The 24,401-nt window shown below is 28.7% G+C and overlaps 1 protein-coding gene across 4 annotated transcripts in view; it reads left to right on the forward strand.

Annotated features, from left to right (window-relative positions):
• The window catches only part of LOC136090690 (uncharacterized), a 45,899-nt gene extending 24,354 nt beyond the window's left edge, over window positions 1–21,545 (forward strand). For 3 of the 4 annotated variants that reach the window (XM_065817531.1, XM_065817530.1, XM_065817532.1), the window contains one exon: window positions 18,857–21,545. In XM_065817531.1, coding sequence (XP_065673603.1) covers window positions 18,901–21,246 — 2,346 coding nt within the window. In that variant the 5' untranslated portion in view covers window positions 18,857–18,900 and the 3' untranslated portion in view covers window positions 21,247–21,545. Of the gene's footprint in view, window positions 1–15,516; window positions 15,539–18,856 lie in introns of those variants that run through there. The other variant, XM_065817533.1, reaches the window with a different exon arrangement.
• The last annotated feature ends 2,856 nt before the right edge of the window (window positions 21,546–24,401 follow it).

Here is a 24,401-nt window from a genome sequence, read left to right on the forward strand (position 1 = left end):
AAAGAGACATCAACGATATAAAGGCAAGTATTAACCTTCAGGAAGAAAACTTTTTAAACAAAATATCGGAAACAAACAGTCTGATGGCCAGCAAAATTAACAATTAAAAAAAATATATATATTGACCTTGAAAATTGTTCACGCCGTAACCTAAGGATCGATAGCTTAACTGAGCTACCCATGGAATCTCTGAATGACTGTGCAAAGAAAGTTAAAGATCTATTTAGAAACAAACTGGGAATCTCTGAAGACGTAATAATTGAAAGAGCTCACCGCATTGGGGAAATAATGAAGATAAATCTCCAAGAACTATAATTATTAAACTTCTAGGTTTTCAAAACAAAAATAAAATCTAAACATTATTAAAAAAACTCAAAGGAACCGGAATATTCATAAAAGTAAACTACGCAAACAAAACGATGGAAATAAGAAAAAAATTTATGGGTAGATGATAAAAGATTTCAAGAGGGAGGTAAATTCGCTATTACCAAATAAGATAAAATATTTGTCAGAGATTTTCGTAAATAATTTTAATTTTAACAAAGTACTTATTCAAGATTTGTGAAATAGTTCTGTACATTTTTCATTACGCTAGGACGTTTAAATTTATCACACTTTACAGAATGACTAACAAAAATAAAAACAAAACTAAAGATTTTGAAACGCAGCGTTTCAACGTCTTTGGAACTCTGCGTTTCAACGTCTTCAAAACTCTGCGTTTCAACGTCTTCGAAACTCTGCGTTTCAACGTCTTCGAAACTCTGCGTTTCAACGTCTTCGAAACTCTGCGTTTTAACGTCTTCGAAACTCTGCGTTTCAACGTCTTCGAAACTGCAAATAATATTTTATTAAATGATTTTTATAGAAATAATTTTGATCCCAAGTATTTTGAAACAGAAACTTTTAAAATTGAACTTGAAACTTTAAAAAATAATTTTACTACAATACAAATAAATATAAAAAGTTTAAATAAAAATTTTGATAAACTAAAACACTTTCTAATAGATTACAACTACTCATTCAGTATGATTTCCATAACCAAAGCGTGGTGTTCTCATGAATCATTTTCAGCAAATTCAAATTGTCGAAATCCAAATTATAAACTAATATCTTTTAAAAGAAAAAAAAACAAAAGGGTAGGAGGGATTGCAACTTATATCCGAAATCATCAAACGTTTAAAGTAAGACAAGACCTCTCCATCTCGAACACAACTGACATTAGAAAGAATTCAAAAAAAAATATTATTCAAAATAACTACAAAAAACCAAATGCGATAGTAAAAAACCTTTAAAAAATTGAAAGAAATAATAGGTAAAAATCATACGAAATAACTAACGCGATATTATTGTTAAAGAAATTGAATATATCGACAATATTTCTATAGCTGAAAATTTCAATAGTTTTTTTGCAAACATAGGTCCATAGCCATGAAAAACTCAATGCCCTGATATCTCCTTCAAAACCTATATCACAAACCAACATTTCTGTTTAAATATTTTTTCTGAACAAAACCCTTAAGAACTAGAAAATGCAAAAAACTTGCTTACGATAAATAAGGCTGCTAGAACAGTCAACATTTGTAGATAAGTAGCTGTAAATTGCAAATACCTGTTTAAATTTTCATTCTGTTTGTTTGGTAAGGTTTTAAAAAATATACAATCACGTTTGTATAGTATATAAAACGTTTTATTATTATTAAAAAAAATATTTAAAAAATATTATACCTTCATAAAAAATATTACCGCTTTGAAATTATGATACCTAAATGTAATTTATGTATTACATTTACATATTAAACTTAAATCTATATAGTTAAAGAAAAAAAACAACAACTCATGTGCAACTTATTTAACACCAACTCAATTAAAACAAGTCGATGACGCAATTAAAAAACTTCTTGAGGCTAAATCTGCTAAACGGCTGGCCAAAATATCCGAACTAGAGCAAGTTATAAAGCAACAACCATTAAAGTTAGATGAACTTGTCCAAAATTCTATTAAACAAACTATTACAACAACCAGAAATATGGGATACAGTTGGGTTACAGTTGCAAAAAAAACACAAAAACAAACAACCCATAAACAACTAACAGTTATCAATGCATTCTCCGTTGACATCAACAAAAAAAGTGAGAAAAGTTGGTACATAACCTGAAAACAAACTACAGTCGAGGTGGCGGTGTAGCAATCTGCATTACTGACTTATTTAACTCTCACGGCTAATTAGTTCTATGCAAACCAACTTGAACAAGTTTCGGTATCAACAAAAGTTGATAATATACGCATACTTATTGGGTTTATATATCGACCAAATGATGCTAATCTAATAAATAACGTCGCAGAATCTTTCAAACCAGCTCAAAGCTTAATTAGGAAGCCCTACGATGACTGTTTGATTGTTGGTGATTTTAATTTCCCGAATTTGAAGTGATCTAATAATGGTATAAAATCTTTCAATTCAAACATTTCTAACGACTATGAATTCGGAACATCTACCAAAGCAGCCTGTTTACACAACGTATCGCATGCCCTACATTCCAGACAACCTATGGTTGCCCAAAAAATAAGTGGGACTTATTCTTTACCAACAACAATAGTTCTATTTTAAATTTGTCTCCTAATCCTATACTAGGTAATAACACCAAAGGTCACTTTAGTATTACTTGGAGAACTTTAGTTTCAGAATCGCTACCTTAAAACGAATATAAACTATTTAATTACAACAAAGTTGATTATAATTCAAAATCAAACGTCATTGCATCAATCGATTGGGATATTTTATTTCTTGACAAAAATGCGGATCAAATGATAATATATTAATTTCTTATTTTCGTACTGCTTGCGAATTTTTTATCTCCAAGATTAAAAAAGCAAAAAAAAAAAAATGATACTTGGGTTACTCTACTTATTAAAAGCTTAATCCAAGCAAAATATTCGGCTTGGCATATTAACTGCTCAACTAAGTTTAAGAATAAAGTTTTCAAAACAAATTACAATCGTCTTAATCGTTCGTTAAAGCTGAAATATTTTAAGCAAAAATATTATATGAAAAAGAAATAATATCAAAATCTCAGAACAACTCAAAATTCATCTGCAAATATATTAACAACCAAATAAAAATTAAAGATAAAACTTGTTCCCTATAAGCTTTATGTGAAATTACTGAAACTCTTTCTAGTATACTTGAATTTCTGAACTCTCAATACAAGTTTATTTTTACTCTTGAAAGCTCCGAAAATTTTCCATTGTTAAGTAAAAGTGAAGTTAAACCTATATGCAATTATTATAACAACTTAGATTTCTCTATTGCAGACATTATTAATTAACTTACTGATCTAAACCCTTACAAATATTTTGGCCCTGACGGCTTGCATCCTTTCATATTTAAGATATGTGCCAAAAGCTTCGCAATTCCGCTTACAAAAATCTTTTGTAAATCTTACAATTCTGGAATAGTACCAACTCTCTGGAAACTAGCAAAAAGTAGTCCGGTCTATAAAAAAAAGGAAGACGAACTACTCCCTGAAAACTCTCAAACTATTTCACTAACCTCGGTTGCGTGCAAAATCTTTGAAAAAGTTATAAAGAATAAAATATTGAAGCACGTTACCAATAACAATCTACTCTCTACAAATCAACATGGCTTCCTTCATCATAAATCTTGCGTAACCAATCTAATAGAAACTTGATATTATTTCGTCTTCCCTAGCATTGCACCAGTTTATAGATGTAATCTATCTCGACTTTGCTAGAGCTTTTGATTACGTACCTCACAACAGGCTTTGTTAAAATCATTTGGACTAAACTGCAAACCACTACGTTGGAATAATTCCTTTTTAGTCGGTAGAAACCAACGCGATACTATTAACAATACTAGTTCTGACTGGGTTGATGGTCTTAGTGGTGTTCCTCAAGGTTCTGTTCTCGGCTCGTTCCTCTTTGTTCTTTTTACAAACGATCTGACCAAACTTATTGAAACTTCTGATTTATTTGCCGATGACACTGAACTTTTTTCTAAAAAGTTTTTCCGCGGACTTATTTCGTTGATCTGCAGGATTACCTACTTTTACTATACGAGTGGTCAAACACTTGGTTACTCAAATTAAACCTTTTGAAATGCTTTGTTATCCATTAACAAACTAACTATACATAGGATTGTTAACCAATCTTATGTGTAGTTACTTTTTTTCAAAATAACTAAGTTATAAATGAAAGTCTGATTAGCTTTATTAAGGAGCGCGATTTAGGTGTCATTTTTATATATAACCTCAGGTGGAGCACACATCAATCAATTGTCTCCATAAATTTCTTCTCAAATTCTTGTTATGCTAAAAAAGACATTCACCATTATCGATGAAAAAATGTCTCTCAAGTTTTATAAAGTGGTAATAAGACCACACCTTGAATATGCAGTATTTGTTTGGGCCTCGTATTTAAAAACTAACGTAGCTCTAGTTGAATCTGTTCAACGTTAAACAACGAAATGGGCTTTAAGCTTGAGAAATCCTTAATATTACAAAAGACCAAAAAAAAAAATCTACCATCACTTGAGTTTCAGCGTCGACGAAGCGTTCTTATCCAAATTTTTTCAACTAATGCATTGATTTGATAAAGTTTTTATCTACCAAAGTTTTTGAAAGCATTTGAAAGCATTTGACAGTACTTGAAAGCATTTGAAAGCATTAAATATATGTTAAATAAATCTAATTAAGTTTAAACATCTGGTATAGTATGTAAACTTATCCTTATAAATTTATTTATTTTAAATTACAATATTTCTAGGGGTTATATATACCCTTGTTATTCAAAAAATATTTAAAAAAAAAACAAAAAAAAAACCGTTAAAAAACAAACAAATAATAAAACTTCAATGTAAGGTATTCGTGCGTCTTAAATAAGAAAAATAAGGTTTCCAAAACGACGATGTGACGTAATCACCGTCGTCTTTATTCAAACCACCTTCCTTTGGAGAAGGCTGGTAATACTGTATTTCCAAGGACTCTCTTAACTTTCTATTAAAATAGTCTACCTCTACTTTAACCATGATGTTTTTATTCCAGCCAAAGGCACCATGGCAATTTCTGGAATGCCCCGCTACGGCCAAATTTTTCCATTTTCCCTCAAAAGTATGTTTTCGATGTTGGCAAATGCGAGTTGAAATCTTGAGTTTTGTTTCACCTACATAGAAATTTCCACACGAACACTCCAGTTTGTTGAATCCTGGGTAAGAGTTGTTGGGAAGTCGAGGCTTGTTTTTTTGAGTTATTAATTGTTGATGGTTTTTTGGTGATTTAAAAAAAATATCAAATCAATATATTCCAAAATTTGTTGTTTATGGCTAACTATAAACTTGAACTTGTTCCTTCTCACTTTTTAAAGAATATCTTCCAAAAAAAGTAAAAATAGATATCATGCTAGACGAACGGGAAACTTCAACGTACTTTATAAAACAACTCGCGCTTTTCCATTTCGTACCATGGTCCTTGTATATAAAATAAACTAATATCCAAAAATACTCTTTTGGAAAATTCGAATAACTTAAATACTTTTCAAACGTTGATAAAAGATCTCATTTTAAACACTAGCAACTTTAGGAATTTTTATTCACCCAAAAACATTTAAAACTATGTTTAAAACTAACTTTTTTCCGAAACCAATGTAAACTAATAACTTTAAAAATTTAAATAACTCAAAAACAACATCAACAACAAAAACAACAAATAACAAATAATAGACTTATTTATCTAAGAGAGAACGACTATATATTATCTATTTAGCAAATTGTGTATCTACTTATATTTATGTGTATTGAAATAAAATTAAAAAAGTTAAAGCTTTTTTTGTTTGCATTTTTAATTTTTTGCATTTTGCATTTTTATTTTTATTCTGATAAAACTGATAACATTGCTTTTTAAATACAAACTCATTTTAAATTGAAGTATCCAAAAATTAGTAACGCATAGCGGATTCTTGATGATTAGACCATCGGTCTTCTGCAAGTTTTCGACGTTCTTCAATATAGCTTCTAACACTTTACAGTGTTGTTTTATATGTTTTTTGTATAACGTAACTTTGTGATTTTATTTTACTATAGTCTGTAAACGATTTTATTATATATTACGAATTTCAAAACATTAAAGAATAATAACATTTAAAAAAAACAAAGAAAATAAAATGTATATATATATACGTTTATATATATATACATATATATATATATACGTATATATATATATATATATATATATATATATATATATATATATATATATATATATATATATATATATATATATATATATATATATATATATATATATATATATATATATATATAAACAAAATATGTACCCTTATGTACATAGAGGGCGGGAAGACAATAAACACTTTCCGCACACTAATCAACTTTATAAAATTTTTAATTGAAATAAAACATTAGGTAAAGTTGCACAATAGATATGGAAAGAATTATAAAAGGTCAGAATAATGTTTTGCTAAACAAAAAAGGAATCATAAATATAAAAACAAGAGAAATTTGGAATTATAAACAAAAAAACTAAAAAACTAAACTAAAACTAAAAACTAAAACTAAAAAACTAAACTTAAAATTAGAATTATTTTCCTTATAAAGACATTTTAAACCGTCTTACTGTTTTAAAAGTAAAGTTAAGTTCGCCGTTTGGCAAATCATTATCAGCTTGTTTTTTGTTTAAATTTTTGTTATTTAAGATGTAAAACAAAACAATTTTATAGTTCTATAGATTTTACATACACTATATATGGGGGAGAATGGGGTATTGGCAAACACCTAAGCGGGAATGCGAATTATAGACACCAGTTATGCAAATTTGACCATATTTATTGCTTATCAATTAGTTTAACTATTCAGTCACAAACCCTAAAAAGCAATTTTTTAAAATCTTTTTATAAAATAAAAATTTATGGCAAAAATAAAACCATTGGTGTTCGGAATTACCCTACGTTCGTGGGGTAATTCCAAACACACCGGGGGCCAATCACAAACACTGTTGTGTAATAAAGAAATAAAATGCTAATTGTAATAACTGCAAAAAGTATACATAAAATTATACAGTATATGATTATACTGATAGTCAGTCCACGTTTACAGTCTCATTAATCGTTCATCTTTTATGTAGTTTTTAGCATTTTTATTATACTTATGATTTTTATCAAAGCATTTTAATCAAAATACTTTTATATTTTTTACATTATCTAATAGTGAAAAAATTATATATATACCACCTATAGTGAAAAAATTATATATATACCACCTATAGTGAAAAAATTATATATATACCACCTATAGTGAAAAAAATTATATATATACCACCTATAGTGAAAAAAATTTATATATATACCACCTATAGTGAAAAAAATTTATATATATACCACCTATAGTGAAAAAATATATATATATACCACCTATAGTGAAAAAAATTATTTATAAATATAAAAATACTTTTGTACTTTTTACATAAACTGAATGGTGAAAAAAACAACATTAAAAGTACTTAAATAAAAAATAGCATTTTTTAGAAAAGTTAATGTCATTTGAATAATTATGAACGTTAGTGTATGTTTTAGTGTATTTTAACACTACATAACTTGAAGTTTATGTACTTAAGATATCTGTGTACACTTTTGCTCACGTTCACTCTTAAAAAAAAGTGCTGCTCTTTCTCGCCATCACCTTGGTTGCAATGGCTGCCTAGAATTTTGTTTCAAATACTCTCGAAAGGGATCTTCTATTAAGTTCAGCAATATTATATAGATTTGAAGCTTTGAAAAATGTTTTTAACTTAGAATGTATTTGTAGCTTATGAGTAGTATATGTTGGCAAAGAAAGTATTATTACTCTGTGAGCTGGAGCTAAAACTAAAGCTTCAATGTTTTTTTTGTGTGTTGAATTCCAATTAAATGTTAGAAAATCCTTTCTTTTTTCTGGCTCTTTCGTAAGAGGTTTGAGACAAAGTGCACTTATTGATGACTTATCCATAAAGTAATTTAAAATCTAGTTATCCAGCCAATATCAAAACATCAAAAAACTTTCAATGGTGGTGCACCATCTCTAAGTTCATTTTTACATCTTTTACATTTAATTATCAGCATATAAGGTATAAAATATTCAACAGCGTTTATATTATGGTATTAACTCTCATTTTACCACTTGTAATACTACCTACTTAGTATTTACCTTTTAGAGCTAAAGCTTTCATTGGTTTCTGAACTCTACTTATTCCTGTTTCATCTGCGATGTAAAGCAAATTTGTCGTAATATTGTGGTTATAAACAACTTCAGTAAATTTACTTAAAAATAATAAAACCTTTAACTTACAAAAACTGTAGCTCTTGCATTAGAAGTTATTTAAGAATATTACTAAGGCTTGGATTGGGTTTTATGAATTGGTAATACCACTTCTTTTTACCCATGCTACCTTCTTTGTTGAACTGATAAGGTTGTTTTTTTCAGCAATTTCAAATGCTAATCGTCTAAAATCTATTGTATTTATTCCAAACATTCATAAATCTTTTTTAAAACATGTTCAACTAAAGCTTTCTCAAAATACTACATCCACAGTATTGTTTATTTAATTCCTTTGCAAATATTGTTTGATAATTTTTATGTCTTTTTAATGGTGGTTTAGGTATTCTATGTTTTGCACATACATCGTACATATAGACTTAGATACAGACTCTATTGTTACTATTTTGCCAAATAAAATACCCTTTTTTATATCCTCTTTGAGTACAATTTCCGTTTTAACATATTGAAATTCATACTTTTTATATACTTTATAAAAATATTTTGATTATGCACTGAACCCCAAAAATAAAAAAACTTCGATAACGTATCAACTCAGAATAAAAGGTGCAACATAGCAAAGATAAAGTTTTAGTCAAAATAATTTATTTCAGTTGTAAAAATAACTAGATACTGTTAAAGCACAATTTAGGGGCCGGAACAATATCGGTTTTTTAAAAAAAAATCTTCACTTCCAAGAAGGCTACAAGCAACCACTGTTAGACTTGGAAGTTACTGGAAGAGAAAAGATGAAATTTATAGAAAAAGATAACAATTAACAGACAGCTTAAAATATTAAAAATTATATTAATCCGGAAAACAAGATTTTTTAAAACACTTAGGAACAGTAACAGTAAAAAGATGAGACTTAATTAAACGACGAGTAACACAAGAACGATTTTTAGTAGATGGCACAAGTGACGCTAGCTCTTTAGAGCATGGCCTATTATAATGTTTATCGAAAAGAGAAAAAAAAGCAATATTACAACAATGTGATTATAGTTTAAGGTTGGCTGCAAGGCAGGTTAAACTATTTTTACTATGCGTTTTTGTACCTTGTCTAAAAGAGAAAGAGCATTATCCGAAGATTCACCTCAGATATGGCAACAGTATTTCATTCAAAAATGGATTTGAGATATATAGAGATAAAGAATAGAGTCTTGAGATAAAAAGTGGCGAGCATGATGAAGTGATGCAACATTAGAAGATGCTAATTTTATAATGGATTTGATACATGGTTTCCAAGAAAGATCAGAAGTAAGGGTTAATCATAGAAGACGAAGGGTAGGTGACTCATCGAGTTCATAATCGTTCATAAGTATAAAAATTTTTAGATTATTGCAATAACAATTAGATAAAAAAAAATTGAGTTTTATCTGAGTTAAAGTTTACCAGCAACTGTGAATAATGCTATAGCAGAAGTGAGATCCCTTTCAAACTCGAATGCCCCTTCCAAGCAATTAGAGAGTAATGGCTCTTATCAAGACAAGAATAAATGGTATTATCATCAGCTAACAATGCAGCTATAGATGTGAGAATGTAAATTAAAAAAGACATAGGTTCAATAATAGAATCTTGAGGAACCCCTGAAGTTAAAGATATGAAGAAAAGAGCTGTCCATCGAGGAGAACATTTACACTATAATCGGTGATAAAGGATTCAATAATCTTAAAAATGTTTAATGATACAACGTAAAACAAAAATTTTGGAGTAGACTAGCAAGTCAAACTTTATCAAAAGCTTTAGAAATGTCAAGAACAATAGCCTTAGAATCTCCCCATCTATTTAACGCACAAAAAAACCTATCAGTTATTACCGTTAACAAATCATTAGTAGAACAAAAAGATCGAAGTTCATATTGGTGATCAGAAAGCAAGTTATTAGGTTCAAGGTTCAAGATTAAGTGTTTGTTTATCAAAGACTCAAAATCTTTCATATGATAGTAGGAAGACTAGTAGGACGGTAGATAGTCAAGTCAGATCACTCTCCACAATTTTTGAAAATTGGGCTAACAGATACCGCTTTTCAGCAGGTTGGAAAATAAAACTCTAAAAGCTCTTGTTAAACTGTTTTGAAAGTATAGATGGCAGCTCCAGAGAATAATTCTGCAAGACTATAACAGGTATTGTCTGATAGGTTGTGCGGACCACAAGCTGTAGAAGAATCTAATCAGGAAATCACTTTACGTACAGAAGTTGGAGTGATTGTAGGTCGGGGTATTAGGGAACTTGTTTGTATACTATATTTGGTAGAGCTAAACTAGTGGAATCAGAAGATGATATTGACAAGAAGTTCTTAGCAAACAATCCAGCTTTGTCTTTAGGGGAGGTGACTAAATTTGAACAATACAAGAAAAATGGAATAACAAATTTACCCTTGTTTTAGATACTGTTAAAAGTTTTATAAAAGTCACGAGCCTAATTTTTGAGATAAATTACAAGATCTTCTAACCCGAGAATAGAGGGTTTTGGTGTCTGAAAAAACCTTTTAACAATGGTTTCTAGCAGTAGTACACAGACGTCTGTTTTCTGGAGAACTGCTTTGGTCACAGATATGAAAGTAATGATTACGATTGGATATTGCAGCAGCAAAATGAGAGTAAAACCATGAAGAAGAGTTAGGTTTGACTTGATATCGTCGAAAGGGAATAAAGGATTCCATGCCAGCCTGAATCCAAGAAACTTCGTAAGAAGCATATTTGTCAATATATACTTTGTCAATATATACTTTTAATGAATTTATTGGTAAATCAATAGTTCTTTTTAACCCTAAAAAGTAAAATATTCTTCTTCTTCTTCTTCTTCTTATTATTTGGTATTATTTCTATAATTATTAAATATATCATTATTATTTGCTTAACAATCTTTTCTTTTTTTCTCTCTTATTTATATTTTGTATGTTTTTTTTGTGTCACTCCATTGACTAGTTTGTAACTATATGAGAGATACCTAACCAAAATCTATTAACTTACGATCAGCATTTGTAAATTTTTATTGATATGGTTAAATATAATTAAAACAAAAAACAAAAAACAAAAAAGCTTTTCTTTAAAATATAAATTATTTACATTTTGTTTTTAATTTTGTTAATTATAAAAACAGTTATACTATAACAATAAAACAAAAAATTGAAAAAGCAAATTTTTTATTATTATTTTTTTACATTTCTATACTTTTTATTGCATGCCATTTAGAATAAAAATTTTGCATAATACCAAACAACTTTAATTGATAATTTCAAAACACAATAATATAAATACAAATATAATTATGATAGTGCAATTAAATAATGTTATAAAAAAAATGTGCAAAAAACTCATTAAAGATAAATTCTATAAGTCATAAAACGTGAATGTATTTATTACCTATTTAAATGAGGCAAAGTAATCAAAAACTAAACTGCCATCATAAGAATGAACACAGCATTTGCATATTTGCATAATTGTAAACACAGTATCAGCAAATATTTATTTTGCTGATACTGTGTTCACAATTCGCAATATAGTAAACATTCATGTGCGATCCAGAAGCAATATTTAATTATTTAGCTTGGTTTCATTATTGAATTATAATATGACTTTTCTAATTAAATTATTATTATAATTTTTTTTTTAATTGTTAAATTAGATAAATATACAGAAATACAGTTCTTGCTTTCAATTTCATATGTAGAAAAGTAGAAACTGCGTTTAAAAAAAGAATAACAATTTAAGTATTTTTAATTTTTTCTATTTATTTTAGCCTGCTAGAAACAAAATATTTTATCATTTTCAAACAAAGAAAGATGATATTTATAAAAAATAATAATTTCAATGTTTTTACAATTACAAATCAGAATATACAAGATAATATTTATGACCAGACTTTACTGTAAAACAAAGATAAACGACCATTAAAAGTTGCTTTAAAATTAGGAAAACCATTACAAGTAGTTAAAAACTCTTGAAAATATCAGACTACAGATAAAAATGCCAGTCCGACTATAAATACTAATGAATGTATAAAATAGTTGTTGTTGCACATATGTTCTGCTTTTACTCTGAAACTATAAAACTGTCTACGCTGGACCTTTTCAGATCAATCCGAAACTTTTTTCTGTTTTCTACCATGAGTGGACACAATTTAAAAACGATGTCATCTTTTTTTATTTGCTGAATTCTTCCTGTAGCCATTCTTGCGACAGGTTTCTCCACACTCAGCTTTTTGACTGTAGCTTTAAGGAATTTGAGTTCAATGTCTGCTCCACTAAACTTAGTAGTATACCTCAGAATGTTACTGCTTCTCTTTCACTCTGCTCTGACATAAATCATGTCTGAGAGATATGGTCCTGAATTTCTTTTATCATGCTCAAAAGTGAATGACAAGTCTTTCCAGTCACTAAAATTGGTTGGTTGCATAGACTTGACTTTAATTTTTCCAGAGTTAGCATACTGCATACGCAAAAGGTAACTGTTAAAGCTATACACTTTGCAGGCTGCTGTTAAGCTAAGTTCAACCCAGAAATTTAAGTTGTCTGAAAAATTAAATGTTTTTCCAGGTTCAAAGTATTTAATTTTATTTCAATTGGCAGAAGTTTCATCACTTTTTACTATTTAAAGTAAGAAGGTGAATATTGCCCGATTTTTATTTTTACCAGAATAGTTGTCAAGTTATAATTTAATGTAAACTTCTTTACATTCTTCTAAAAAAAGTGCACAAAAGGCATTGTTGCTAATTTTTTATTTTTGTCCAGTTAAACCTTGCCATACTGCTTCAATTGCTCAAACAGGATTGTGATTTTAGAGTTTCACAAAGCTTTTATTGAAGGCAATAATTTGTTGAGTAAAACATGCATATTAAAAATCTTCAATTCTTGACCACATTATTACCTTTTATCAGTCAACAGAAATAATATTACTGCCACTATTTTCTTCTTGAATTTGTTGGTCACCTCTGTACTCATCGCTGCTAGGAGTAGCTTTACCAATGTGTTTCTTCCAACTTATACGCATTGTTCAAGTACAATTAATATAAGTTGGAAGTGTTTAAACTGTTCTTTTTGTGGTTTTGGCTATGTAAATCAATGCTTTCACATGTTTCGCATTCCTCATGCCCAAGTATTGTAAAGTATATTCCCATTTCTTTCAAAACCTTACAATACAGATCATAGGAATAATTGAAAATTTTCATTTTGTTGAATAAAATCTTTATGCATTTCTTTTTATGTAATATTCAATGGTAAATACTTTCTGTAAGGCACGTTGTCACTTCAATAGTGAGAAAAACACGAAAAAAAAACTCAATGTGCTTCCTATTGATCTTTAATTTTTTTAGGATTGGCAGCCTTTTCTCTGCCGTCTTTTTTAGGTGCGATGCTTCCATCATAGACATAACATAGAGCTTGGTTCACACAAAATTATTTATCGCGTTAAAACCTGAAGTTGTTAGGTAAAACGTTTTACAACCTGAAACAGTATCATTTCCATTGCACATAAAGAACAGATTTGTTTTCGATTGCCTCGATGTATCAGTGGTATGCTGATTTACAGTTTGACTTTTACAGCCAGAAATAACTATAACTTTTCGCTCGTACCGAGACAGATTCCTAAATTCCGTATTTAATCGATTACGCTGAGTATCATCAATATTCGTGATACAATTTCGTTTTCAAGTAGACACGGTGGTCGAATCCTATGCTTAGCTGTTAGTTATGTAACTTAAGTTTATCTTTTACTGATTTAGATATAAAACTTTTTTCTTGGTAAAACACTAATATCTCCCCCTATTCTTGAATGTTAAAAAATGTTGTTAATATCAGATCCAATTTCAACTAAGCTCGCAATGTCATTTTCTTCATCCATGGCAATAACGTTAACAATATTTATTCCTATTATGTTTGTAATGTCATTCGCAACATCCATTTTAACAAAATTTGCCACAAAACCGTGTTTTTGTATCTGCAAAGTTACCTGCTCCGTTATTCATTCCTGTCACAACTTCTGTAAATCAATCTTTAATCAGCAACAAATTTTTTCACGTGAACTTATCTCAAGAGCATGTTTTACGTGTGGTGTTTGAATCGTAATACTTTTGGGTTGCTCGTAATACTTTTGGGTTGCTTTTAAGATCTGATTGAATTCAATACTGGGGGTTCCTTAATTATTATTTACGGAGCTAACTTTAAAATTTTCGCTGCTCTATTCATTGTATCTCGATAAAACAAACATTAAACTTATGAAATTTATTACAGACTAAATTAATATCTATTTTCCTACATACGCTACTGTTAACCATAACTTTGGTTTCTTTATTTACCCATATTAGCAGCCGTGGATAGAGTAACCACGGCTGCAAATGTGGAAAGTCAAGTTTCAATTAGCAAACTGATTTTGAAAATAATATGTGAATGTTTTTATAAAACTGCTTGTTTATTCCAACAGTTCGTTCCAACGAAAATTATAGAAATTTACAATATAAATAAATATTTATATGTTTACATGATATAAGTTAACTTATATTATAAGTATATATAAAAGATATAATATACATTTTATATATATAATATATATATATATATATATATATATATATATATATATATATATATATATATATATATATATATATATATATATATATATGTATATATATATATATATGTATAATGAACATATACATATGCATAAAAGTAGACATTTTTTATAGAAATTTACGAAATTTAAATAGATTATATTGATAAGTATGATTCACGAGCAAAAATTAGCCACAACAAAAAAAACTGCAATTTTTACGGTTTATATAATGAATGTTGTAATTAAGTCATTTAATTATCTATTTAATTCTGTATTTATTGTAATTTTTTAATAAGATCTTGAATTCAAGTTGTTTTAATAATATTATGCATGCACTAATATACATGACCAAATCGACCAATACCAATGCCATTCTATTATGCTGTGTTATAGCGTCAGCAAAACAGTGAAAATCTCTATAAACCCTGTTCCCATACGGCCGATGCGTTATTATACTTAAGTAAGGTATAAGCAAAACAATAAAAATCTTAATTTAAATTGCAAAGTTATTTTAAAACGATTACATTTTAATCTAAAATTAACTTTTATTATAATAAGCAATGAAACTTACCGGAACTATTAAACAAATGTAATAAAGTAAACAATAATATAACCATTTTTTTTTTTTTAAGCGAGTGCAATAACAGGAAATACTCAATGTGCAGGTATGTTTTTGACAATAATAAGAACAAAGAAAGTAACTCAATTTCTATTTTTTTACGAAGTTTGACTATATTTCCTGCAGATACTGTAAAATTAAAACATCTAAAACAGATACATAGAGATTAGATACGGAGTTCTGCCTTAAGCGCAAGGACAAGAAAATAATTGTAAATAGTATTACCCAAATAAATGAAATTCTTGAAAAGTGAGTTATCAGAAGAGTATAGTTGTTTAATTTTTGGAATGAACTGTTGGAATGAACTATTTGCATGAACAATTGAAATAAACTATTGGTATGAACTGTTGGAATAAGCTATTGGAATGAACTGTTGAATTAAACTGGCAGTTTTAAATAAAAACACTTACACATTCTTTACAAAATCAGTTTGCTATTTAAAACTTGACTTTTCATATTGGCAGCCGTGGTTACTCTATCCACGGCTGCGAATATGGGTAAATGAAGGTCCCAAATTTAAGTTAAACTTTATCGTATGTAGGAAAGCAGTTATTAACTGGGTGAGGGAAAATGTTTACAAAGGTAAAAAAAGTTTGTATTTGTATACAAAAGTTTTTTATAATTGATTATAATCTAGAAGATTGTTCAATTTGAAAATATTGGCGTGACAAATTTTATATTACACAAAATCAATGCTGTTGGCTGAGACAAAAAAACAATTCATTTGGAAAACTAGAATAGAACAAGAAACGCAAGAAAAAATCTTTTTAACTGTAAATTGAGCAAAGACTACATATCATTTTGGGAAAATCAAGTACCCTCTCTATATGCGTTTTCACAATTCACCAAAATGCATTTTAAATTTTTCCTTGTATTTAGAGTCTCAAATTTTTGAGACCTTAAATACAAGGAAAAAATTTAAATGCTTAATTATCACATCTCTTTTTATTTAACACCACATGATTGTTCAAATAATCAAATAATCTCTCTTACTAAACAATATGACTGTCTTGGCGGAATTTAGATTTGTGAGGGTCTTTGTTTCATGTAAATGTAGACTCCAAGCCCACGCAACGGACATCCTGAAAATGTTTTCAAACTCAATATTGATGTAAGTAATTTTTAGCGCTATTTTGGTGAAGAAAATGTTCTTGATTGAAGTAGAAAATGAGGAGAGTCTATGGGTGTCGAGACTAGGTTGTGATGCAGACAATAATTTACTTTACTCATCTGTAAAAGCAGCAACATATCTTCCTGTTGTTGGTATTGACTGTTTTTAGTTTTTAAAAGTTTATTAAAGCAGCAATAAAATAGTTCTTATGATTAACTACTCAAAGTTTAAGGTAAGCATTATACACTTGTGCTCGAGCTACACAATCGAGCGCTATTGTGTATTTCACTACAGTTGGTTTTTAGTGGTTAATCGTTATTTAATAATAATATACTTAATTTTCGCTAAAAATGTTTGAAGGTCTTTTTTGATTATTTTGATTATACACTTATCAAAAGTTTAAAATAAAACTTTGTTGTTAAAACAAATATTTAGATACTTACTTTAGAAAATAAGGTTATTACAATCTCTTTTTTTAATAAATAATCGGAAAAGTATTTCTAGTATAGCACTCAGCATAACATAATTGTTATCAAAACTTAAACTTTAAAAATAATTATCTAGATCTACTACCTTCTTTATATTTTATATTATTTAAAATATATAGATCTACTACTTACTCTAATCATATTGTCAATACAAAGATTAGGTCTACATTTTTTTCGTCGTTTGGTAGGGCATTCTTAAATTTATTAATTTAGCATTTTTAATTTAGCATACAAGTAAAAAATGTTGCAAGCAGTTTCTAGAACAAAATATTAGCATCAGCTTGTATTACTGCAACTGCAAGTATATTAAAATTTTTTTAAAAAAAGAGCAGCTCAAATGAAGCAGATTTTTAATATTCACGTTTAAGAAAAAGTTTTTTCAAATGTTCGAAAATATGAATAATAAAGCTTACTAAAAATAACTTAGAAAAGTCTTCTTCTTCTTCTTCTTCTTCTTCTTCTTCTTCTTCTTCTTCTTCTTTTGCTTCTTTTTTTGAAAAATTTGAAATCCTTTTAAATAAATTATTTATGTTTAGATGTTGAGGTTTGTCATCCTCTAGCTAATTGCCAAACGGAGGCCATTAAACAAAATTTGTAGAAGACGAGTTATTGTTCTCTGCAAATCTTTGTCCTTTTGTACAAAGCACTAAAAGCAGATTAAATGCCTATTTTTTCGTTTATGTATGATAAGTTATTTAAGAATAATAAAATAGTGTAAATTATTGTAAATTTTTTACGAATAAATCTTACTAATAAATTTAAACGATATTACCTTAAGTTTACTAAGCTGCTCAACCTACACAAGTGGCTAGCAACTCAATAACCAGATGAATTTAGCAGATAGGTAAGGCGAGTTAAGCACTAACAAAATGAGTTGAAATGCATGACACGAAATTTGGATCAATCTCAAAAAAATAACGTTAGTTGTATCCGGGTTTCTGAATTTAAAACCTTTTTAATTTATCTGCTATAATGTTTCTTTATAATATCTACTATAAAAGAGATGAAGTTTAGATGTTTTTTAAATTAAAACAATGGTTTTAAATTAAAGAAAATAATTATTAATTTAGTTTTAATAACGTTATAAATTATATAAAAAATTATTTTGTTTAGATTATTTTGAATTTCAAAGTCCAATTTAAATTTTATTTGTCAAAAGAGCAGAGAAACTGGGCCGGATTCAGCATTTTTTGGTGTTAGAACTTATTTCCAAAATCGGAACAAACTCCAAACATTTATATGTTTATACTTATGTCAAATAAAGATGCTTTGCAAAAAATGGCGATGGTTGGAGCTTGGGAACAAAAAAGGCCCAAAATATTTGCCCCACGTACCTCAAACGTGAGAGCAACAAGTTGAAAAATGTATTTTATTTTTACTATTCTAAGCAACTTATAAAATTTAAGTTTCATGATATAATCTTTCAAAAATTATGATTATATAAAATTTATAATTCTTTTAGATTAAGGCAAGAGAGGGATGGGGGGGGGAGGTGGGAACAAACTTTATCTGGTCAAAACTTTTGAACGCTGAATTATAATACAATAAAACTTAAAATTTATAATTAAACATAAAAAAATGCTGTGTCCACCCCCGGAGAGAATTATTAAATTTTTTTATTTTAAATTTCTTTATTTATTTATTAAGTAAATTTGTTATTTTTTCTTAAACTTCAGCACACATCAAGTTTTTAAAAACTATAAAGTTATATAAGATAGGTCGAAAATTTGTTATATTTGCTTTAATAACAAAACTTTTTTTATAGAATAAGATATTAGTCCTCATTGTAAGGGAAACGAAAAATCTACTATGTCATTTGACTGTGCAGATTTAATGAAAAGTGTTTTGCGACCAAAACCTTCTGTCGTAGAAGGAAATTTATTTAACCCATCATTGATAATTTACTTGCATGAGAAAAAAATAGAAAAGTATTGTTCGGAAAATCCATCAGAAGCATACAAAACAACGGGAAACCTTTTAAGTTTAGATGCACCTGAAACTCATGGAATTTGCAGAGGTTATTTTAACTTGAATTCAGTTTCATTACGAGAAGCTGTTAAAAAAATAAATAAAATTCAGCATGATTGTGTTTTGTTTTTGAAAACTATTCACGATTGCATTCGAGTTGTTGCGACGGAGACTGTAGTAGAAGATATGCTTGGTGACGTGGTGAGTTTGAACATTTACAATTATGTTTTGCCAGAGGAAGACCCACGAAAGATATTTCCGAGAGGGACATTTTTAGCATTGTGTCAACCTTATCTTCGTTTTCCAAGAAATAACCCAAATAATCCTCCCGTATTGCGTACAGATAACCCTCAAACCGTGATTTTGTTTGATAATGAAAACGAATGGCTATTGGCTCAAAAGTCTTTTTCCGTGCAAAAAAGCAGCAAAATAAAAGAAGAACAAACTCTTATAGAGCCATCCTTTATTCCAAATGAAATCATAAGTAATGAAATGTGTGATGAAGGTAATAAGTATTTTAAAACTAATCACTTAACTCTGGCGTTGAAATGGTATACAAAGGGGTTGCAAAATTTTCCAACTAATATTCGAATTTTATGTAATCGTGCAGCGGTAAATATTGGTTTGGAGCGATGGAGTGAAGTTATTGTTGATACTAACATAGTATTAAGTTTGTCACCAAATCATTTGAAAGCTCGCTTTCGAAAGGCCTATGCTATGTTATGTTTAAATAATCCTCGTGATGCGCTAGATATATTAAAACCACTCACAAGTGAGTTAACAAATAATGACTCAATAAATTTATTAGTAAAGAATGCTGAGCTAGCAATAAAAGAACTAGAAGGATTTTACGATATAAAAGCCATGATCAAAGAGGCTGAAAACCAAAATTTAAAAGCCACTAGCAGAAACAACGTAAACCATTTTTTTTCTTCAACTATTCATATGAATTTTCAATCCAGTGATTTAGAAATTAAAATAACTCCTAATAAAGGGCGTAGTGTATTTGCTACTAAAACAATAAATTGGAATCAGTTAGTGTTAGTTGAAAAAGCAATTGTTAATTGTATTGATAATGATGGCGTACAAGGCATTCAAATCTTTAACTCACATAAAAGTAATCGTGTTTCATCATCTACTATGCTTCCTTATTTAGTACAGAAAATAATAAGAAATTCTAATATTTGTGATCAAGTTTATAGACTGTCTGATGGTTTCAGTGAGTTACACTTGCAGGAGTCTTTCTTTAGCACAGATAACATCGACAAAGACAAAGTTGATGTAGTGCGGTTACGAGGCATTATTGATACAAATGCTTTTGATACTTGTACTTCTGGAAAGATCTACGATTATAGCAAAAAGAGGAAAATACAAATGAAATGCAGTGGTTTGTTTTATTTTAGTTCTTATTTTAATCACTCATGTACTTCAAATTGTGACTGGTTCACTATTGGTCAATATCTTTTTATTATAACAAATCGAAATATTGAAGCAGGAGAAGAACTTACTATTCCATACACAGAAAATGATGGGGAATTTGAGAACGTACAACAAATATTTAAGAATTGGAACAATTATGGAGGTTTTACCTGTTATTGTGCAAGATGCAATTACTTACGTGATAATACCGATATTTTAAATGCTTGCACGTTGGTTGATAACGCATATTCCAAAGCGTATTTTCTTTTTTCGACAGAAAAAATTGATATGTTTAATGCTTCTAATCAAGTTATGACACCTAACCAAAGATCTGAGCTTTTTCAAATTTTTGATAAATCTCCTAAAGAAACAAAAGTTAGCTTGTGTAAGCTGCTTGAGCTTAGAGTTTACAGTTTAAATCAAGAAAGTGAAAGTGATCGTTTGGAAAAAAAGTTTTTATTAAAAAAATTAATTGACTTATATTCAAATATTTACGGAATTTCATTGAATTCATTAAATTTATTAAAATATAAAACACAATTGCTTTCATGTTTACTTTACGATTGGCTGCATTCCAATTGTGACATCGAGATTTTATTGGAGATAGAAGCGTTGTCGACGGATATTGCAGATTTGTTTTTTTTTGATCGATGGTCGGTATACGAAGAAGAAAACTTTTTGAAACTGATAAAAAAATTTTCTTTATATATTGATCCTAAGTATATAAACGAGATTATTAAAAAGTGCATAACTAAAAAAAAAAGATAAGTAAAGACGAATATATATTTTCGATTTTGATAACAGCACTAAATGAGTCTAATCAGAAAAAATTGAAATAACTAAAAAATAATATTGCTATTAGTCTTTGATAAACTTTAAACTTTAATCAATACTTTTAATATATACGGATTTAAATATTTAATACCTGTATTTGAGTTCTTGATAACATTCCAAGGGCCACACTTATGGGACTCGTTACTTCCGAATAATAGTTAATTGTAAGCCGAATAAAATTTTAAAAAGCAGATTGAGAAACAATTACCTGAATAAGAATAATTTAAAACTCATTTTTTGTTTTTAAAATAATTTCTCCTTCGCTTATTCACAAATTGTAACGTTACGTAATGAAACTTTATTTTAAGTTACATTGAGTTAAGATTCGACAAAAAACATTTTCTGAAATTTTGATTATTTCATTGATTGTTTTTGGAAAAATATGTAAATAAGATCAACAAAAAACATTGTAAATAATCTTATAAGATGGTGAAAAACACAAAAATAAAATAGAGTTTGTATTATTAAAAAAATACATTTATATTTTTTTTGCGTATAAACGATACACGATCAATTTTGTGGTATATACACAATCAATTTTGATCCACCTTGTAAAAGCGGTTACATGCATGTAAATTACATCCTTGTTTTATTGCATTATAAAATATAAGCAATACAGTCAAATTCAGTATAAACAATTATACTAAAATTCACAAAAATTTTGAAAACTATTTTGTTATTTAAGTTTTAAAGAGTTTGAAATAATAAATTAAGATATTTTTGAAGTGATGCATCTTCTGTTTTACAAATATCCAATTTAAAAAATATGGTTCTCGTGTTCTAATTGAAGAAGTTTATCCTCTATTTAGATTTATATTTAATTAAATACTTTTTTTAAAACTTATTAAAATGAATTTTAAGTAAGAGAAAAAATATATATATACTTTCTAGTTGTCAATACGAACTTATTAATGAATAATACTTATAACTATTATAATTGTATAATATTTCTACCAGGACTGAATCCTAAAACCTTGGCAGTCATTCCAGAATACAGGATAAAAAAAGTTAGAAAATCCCTGGAGATAAGTAAAGCAAGAATTCGACACGAGATAGGTATTGAGCAAACTGTTCTAAATAGAGATGACCAATATTGAAAAAAATTTAAATATTTTTTTTTAAATTTATTTCGTCATTAAAAAAGAAATACAATGCCGTTTTATATAAATAAAATTTACATGACCGGGGCTAAATGAAGACGATGTTTGCCTTATCTCTACGCCCCGACATGCTTTCATCAGCAAGCGTGTACAATTATTAAAATGTAAACATAAAATTAATTTGTACCATTTAAAAAATAAATACAAGTTTTGCAAGTATGTTAAGATCAGTTACTGTATTTATTTCAAGCCGATTTTACAGTATAAAATAAATTTTTTTAAGTCCATTTTTAAAAAAAAACTCTATAACTCAAAACCTAAGACATTTACAATTGGAGTCCTTTTCTAAATCAATTTGTATAGTTATTAACAACAGTTTCGAAAGTTTCATGCTGGTATCACATTTTGAACTATTTTGCTAAATATTTATGCTTAGAGCCCCCACTATAAGTTTAATATGTAAATGTACGTAAGTTTAATATTTAAAAGAACATAAGTTTAATATGTAAATGTACATAAAGTATTATAAATTCAAAGCGTAAATATTTTTTATGAAGATATAGTATTTTTTATATTTTTTAAATAATAGTAATAATGATATTAATAATAAAATATTTTATTTACTATATAAACGTGACTATATTTTTTTTAAAACCATAGGAAAAAATTAGAATAATAATTTAAACAGGTGCAACGCAGCTTGATTTTCAGAATTAAAAGAGAAAGAAATAAAAGATATAATAATCACAAAATGGTTTTAAAGACTTGTTTAAAAAAATGATACATGCAACCAAATAATGCTAATTTAGTTTCTTTATATAAAAGTGCTGCATTTTTTCAATTTAGAGATATAACTATGTGACTGTTTACAGACAAAGTTCTTCAAGTTTTATTCATCACAAAGTTTATTATTTGTACACAAAAAATAATAAATTAATCAAAAGTATTAAAAAAAGTTGATTTCCTTCTGGACAAAACAAGTGCAACTCGATAAAATGTTGACCAAGCTGTATTTTGCTATCAATATTTCGCGGCGAATCCTTTGTTGTCGATCACAGCCTTGCATCTTCGAGGCATAGATTCGATCAGGTGATCAATGAAACTTTGTGGAATCGCTGCCCAGGCCTTTTGGATTTGTTCAAACAGTTGATCCTTGTTAAGAACACCTTCACGATTAATTCTGCGGTTGACGATCTCCCATAGGTTCTCGATAGGGTTGAGATCCGGAGATTGAGGCGGCCAATCCATCACCAATAGGTGGTTGTCTTGAAACCACTGGTTGACTACTTTTGCAGTGTGTTTCGGATCGTTGTCTTGCTAAAAAACCCATTTTATTGGCATATTTCATTCAGCATGAGGTAACATAACATCTTTCAGGATATTTTTATACATGAAACGGTCCATTATTCCATCGTTTCGATATATTGGACCTAGACCGTTAGCAAAAAAACACCCCCAGACCATTACATTGCCTCCACCATGCTTCACGGTCTTATGGCAGTAACGTAAATCGAGGCGTTTTCCGGCCAGTCGACGTACACGGCAAATGCCATCGCTCCCAATGATGTTGAACTTCGATTCATCACTGAACAGGACAGTTCGCCATTTCTGCACATTCCAGTCAATATGAGATGCAGCAAACAGGAGTCTTTTCTTCTGTTTTTTTAGTGAAATCAGCGGTTTCTTTGCAGGGCGTCGAGAAAACAATCCGGCTTCAACAGCACGTCGTCTGATTGTTAGGTCCGATACAGGCAGCTCTAATTGCTTTTGTATCTCGACTGATAATATCCAGGGATCTTTCTTGACGGATCTGACGATTATAGAATCTTCTCTAGAAGTGGTGGAACGCGGTCTTCCACCTTTGTTTCTGCTGCCAACTTCCCCATAGAACGATATTTGGAACATAGTCTTGATACGGTCCATTTTTTCTCACGACATTTATTACAAATACTTTTTTGTGACATTCCACTTACGTAATCGCCAATAATT

This window comes from Hydra vulgaris, chromosome 14, assembly GCF_038396675.1.
Source record: "Hydra vulgaris chromosome 14, alternate assembly HydraT2T_AEP".
NCBI lineage: Eukaryota > Metazoa > Cnidaria > Hydrozoa > Anthoathecata > Hydridae > Hydra > Hydra vulgaris.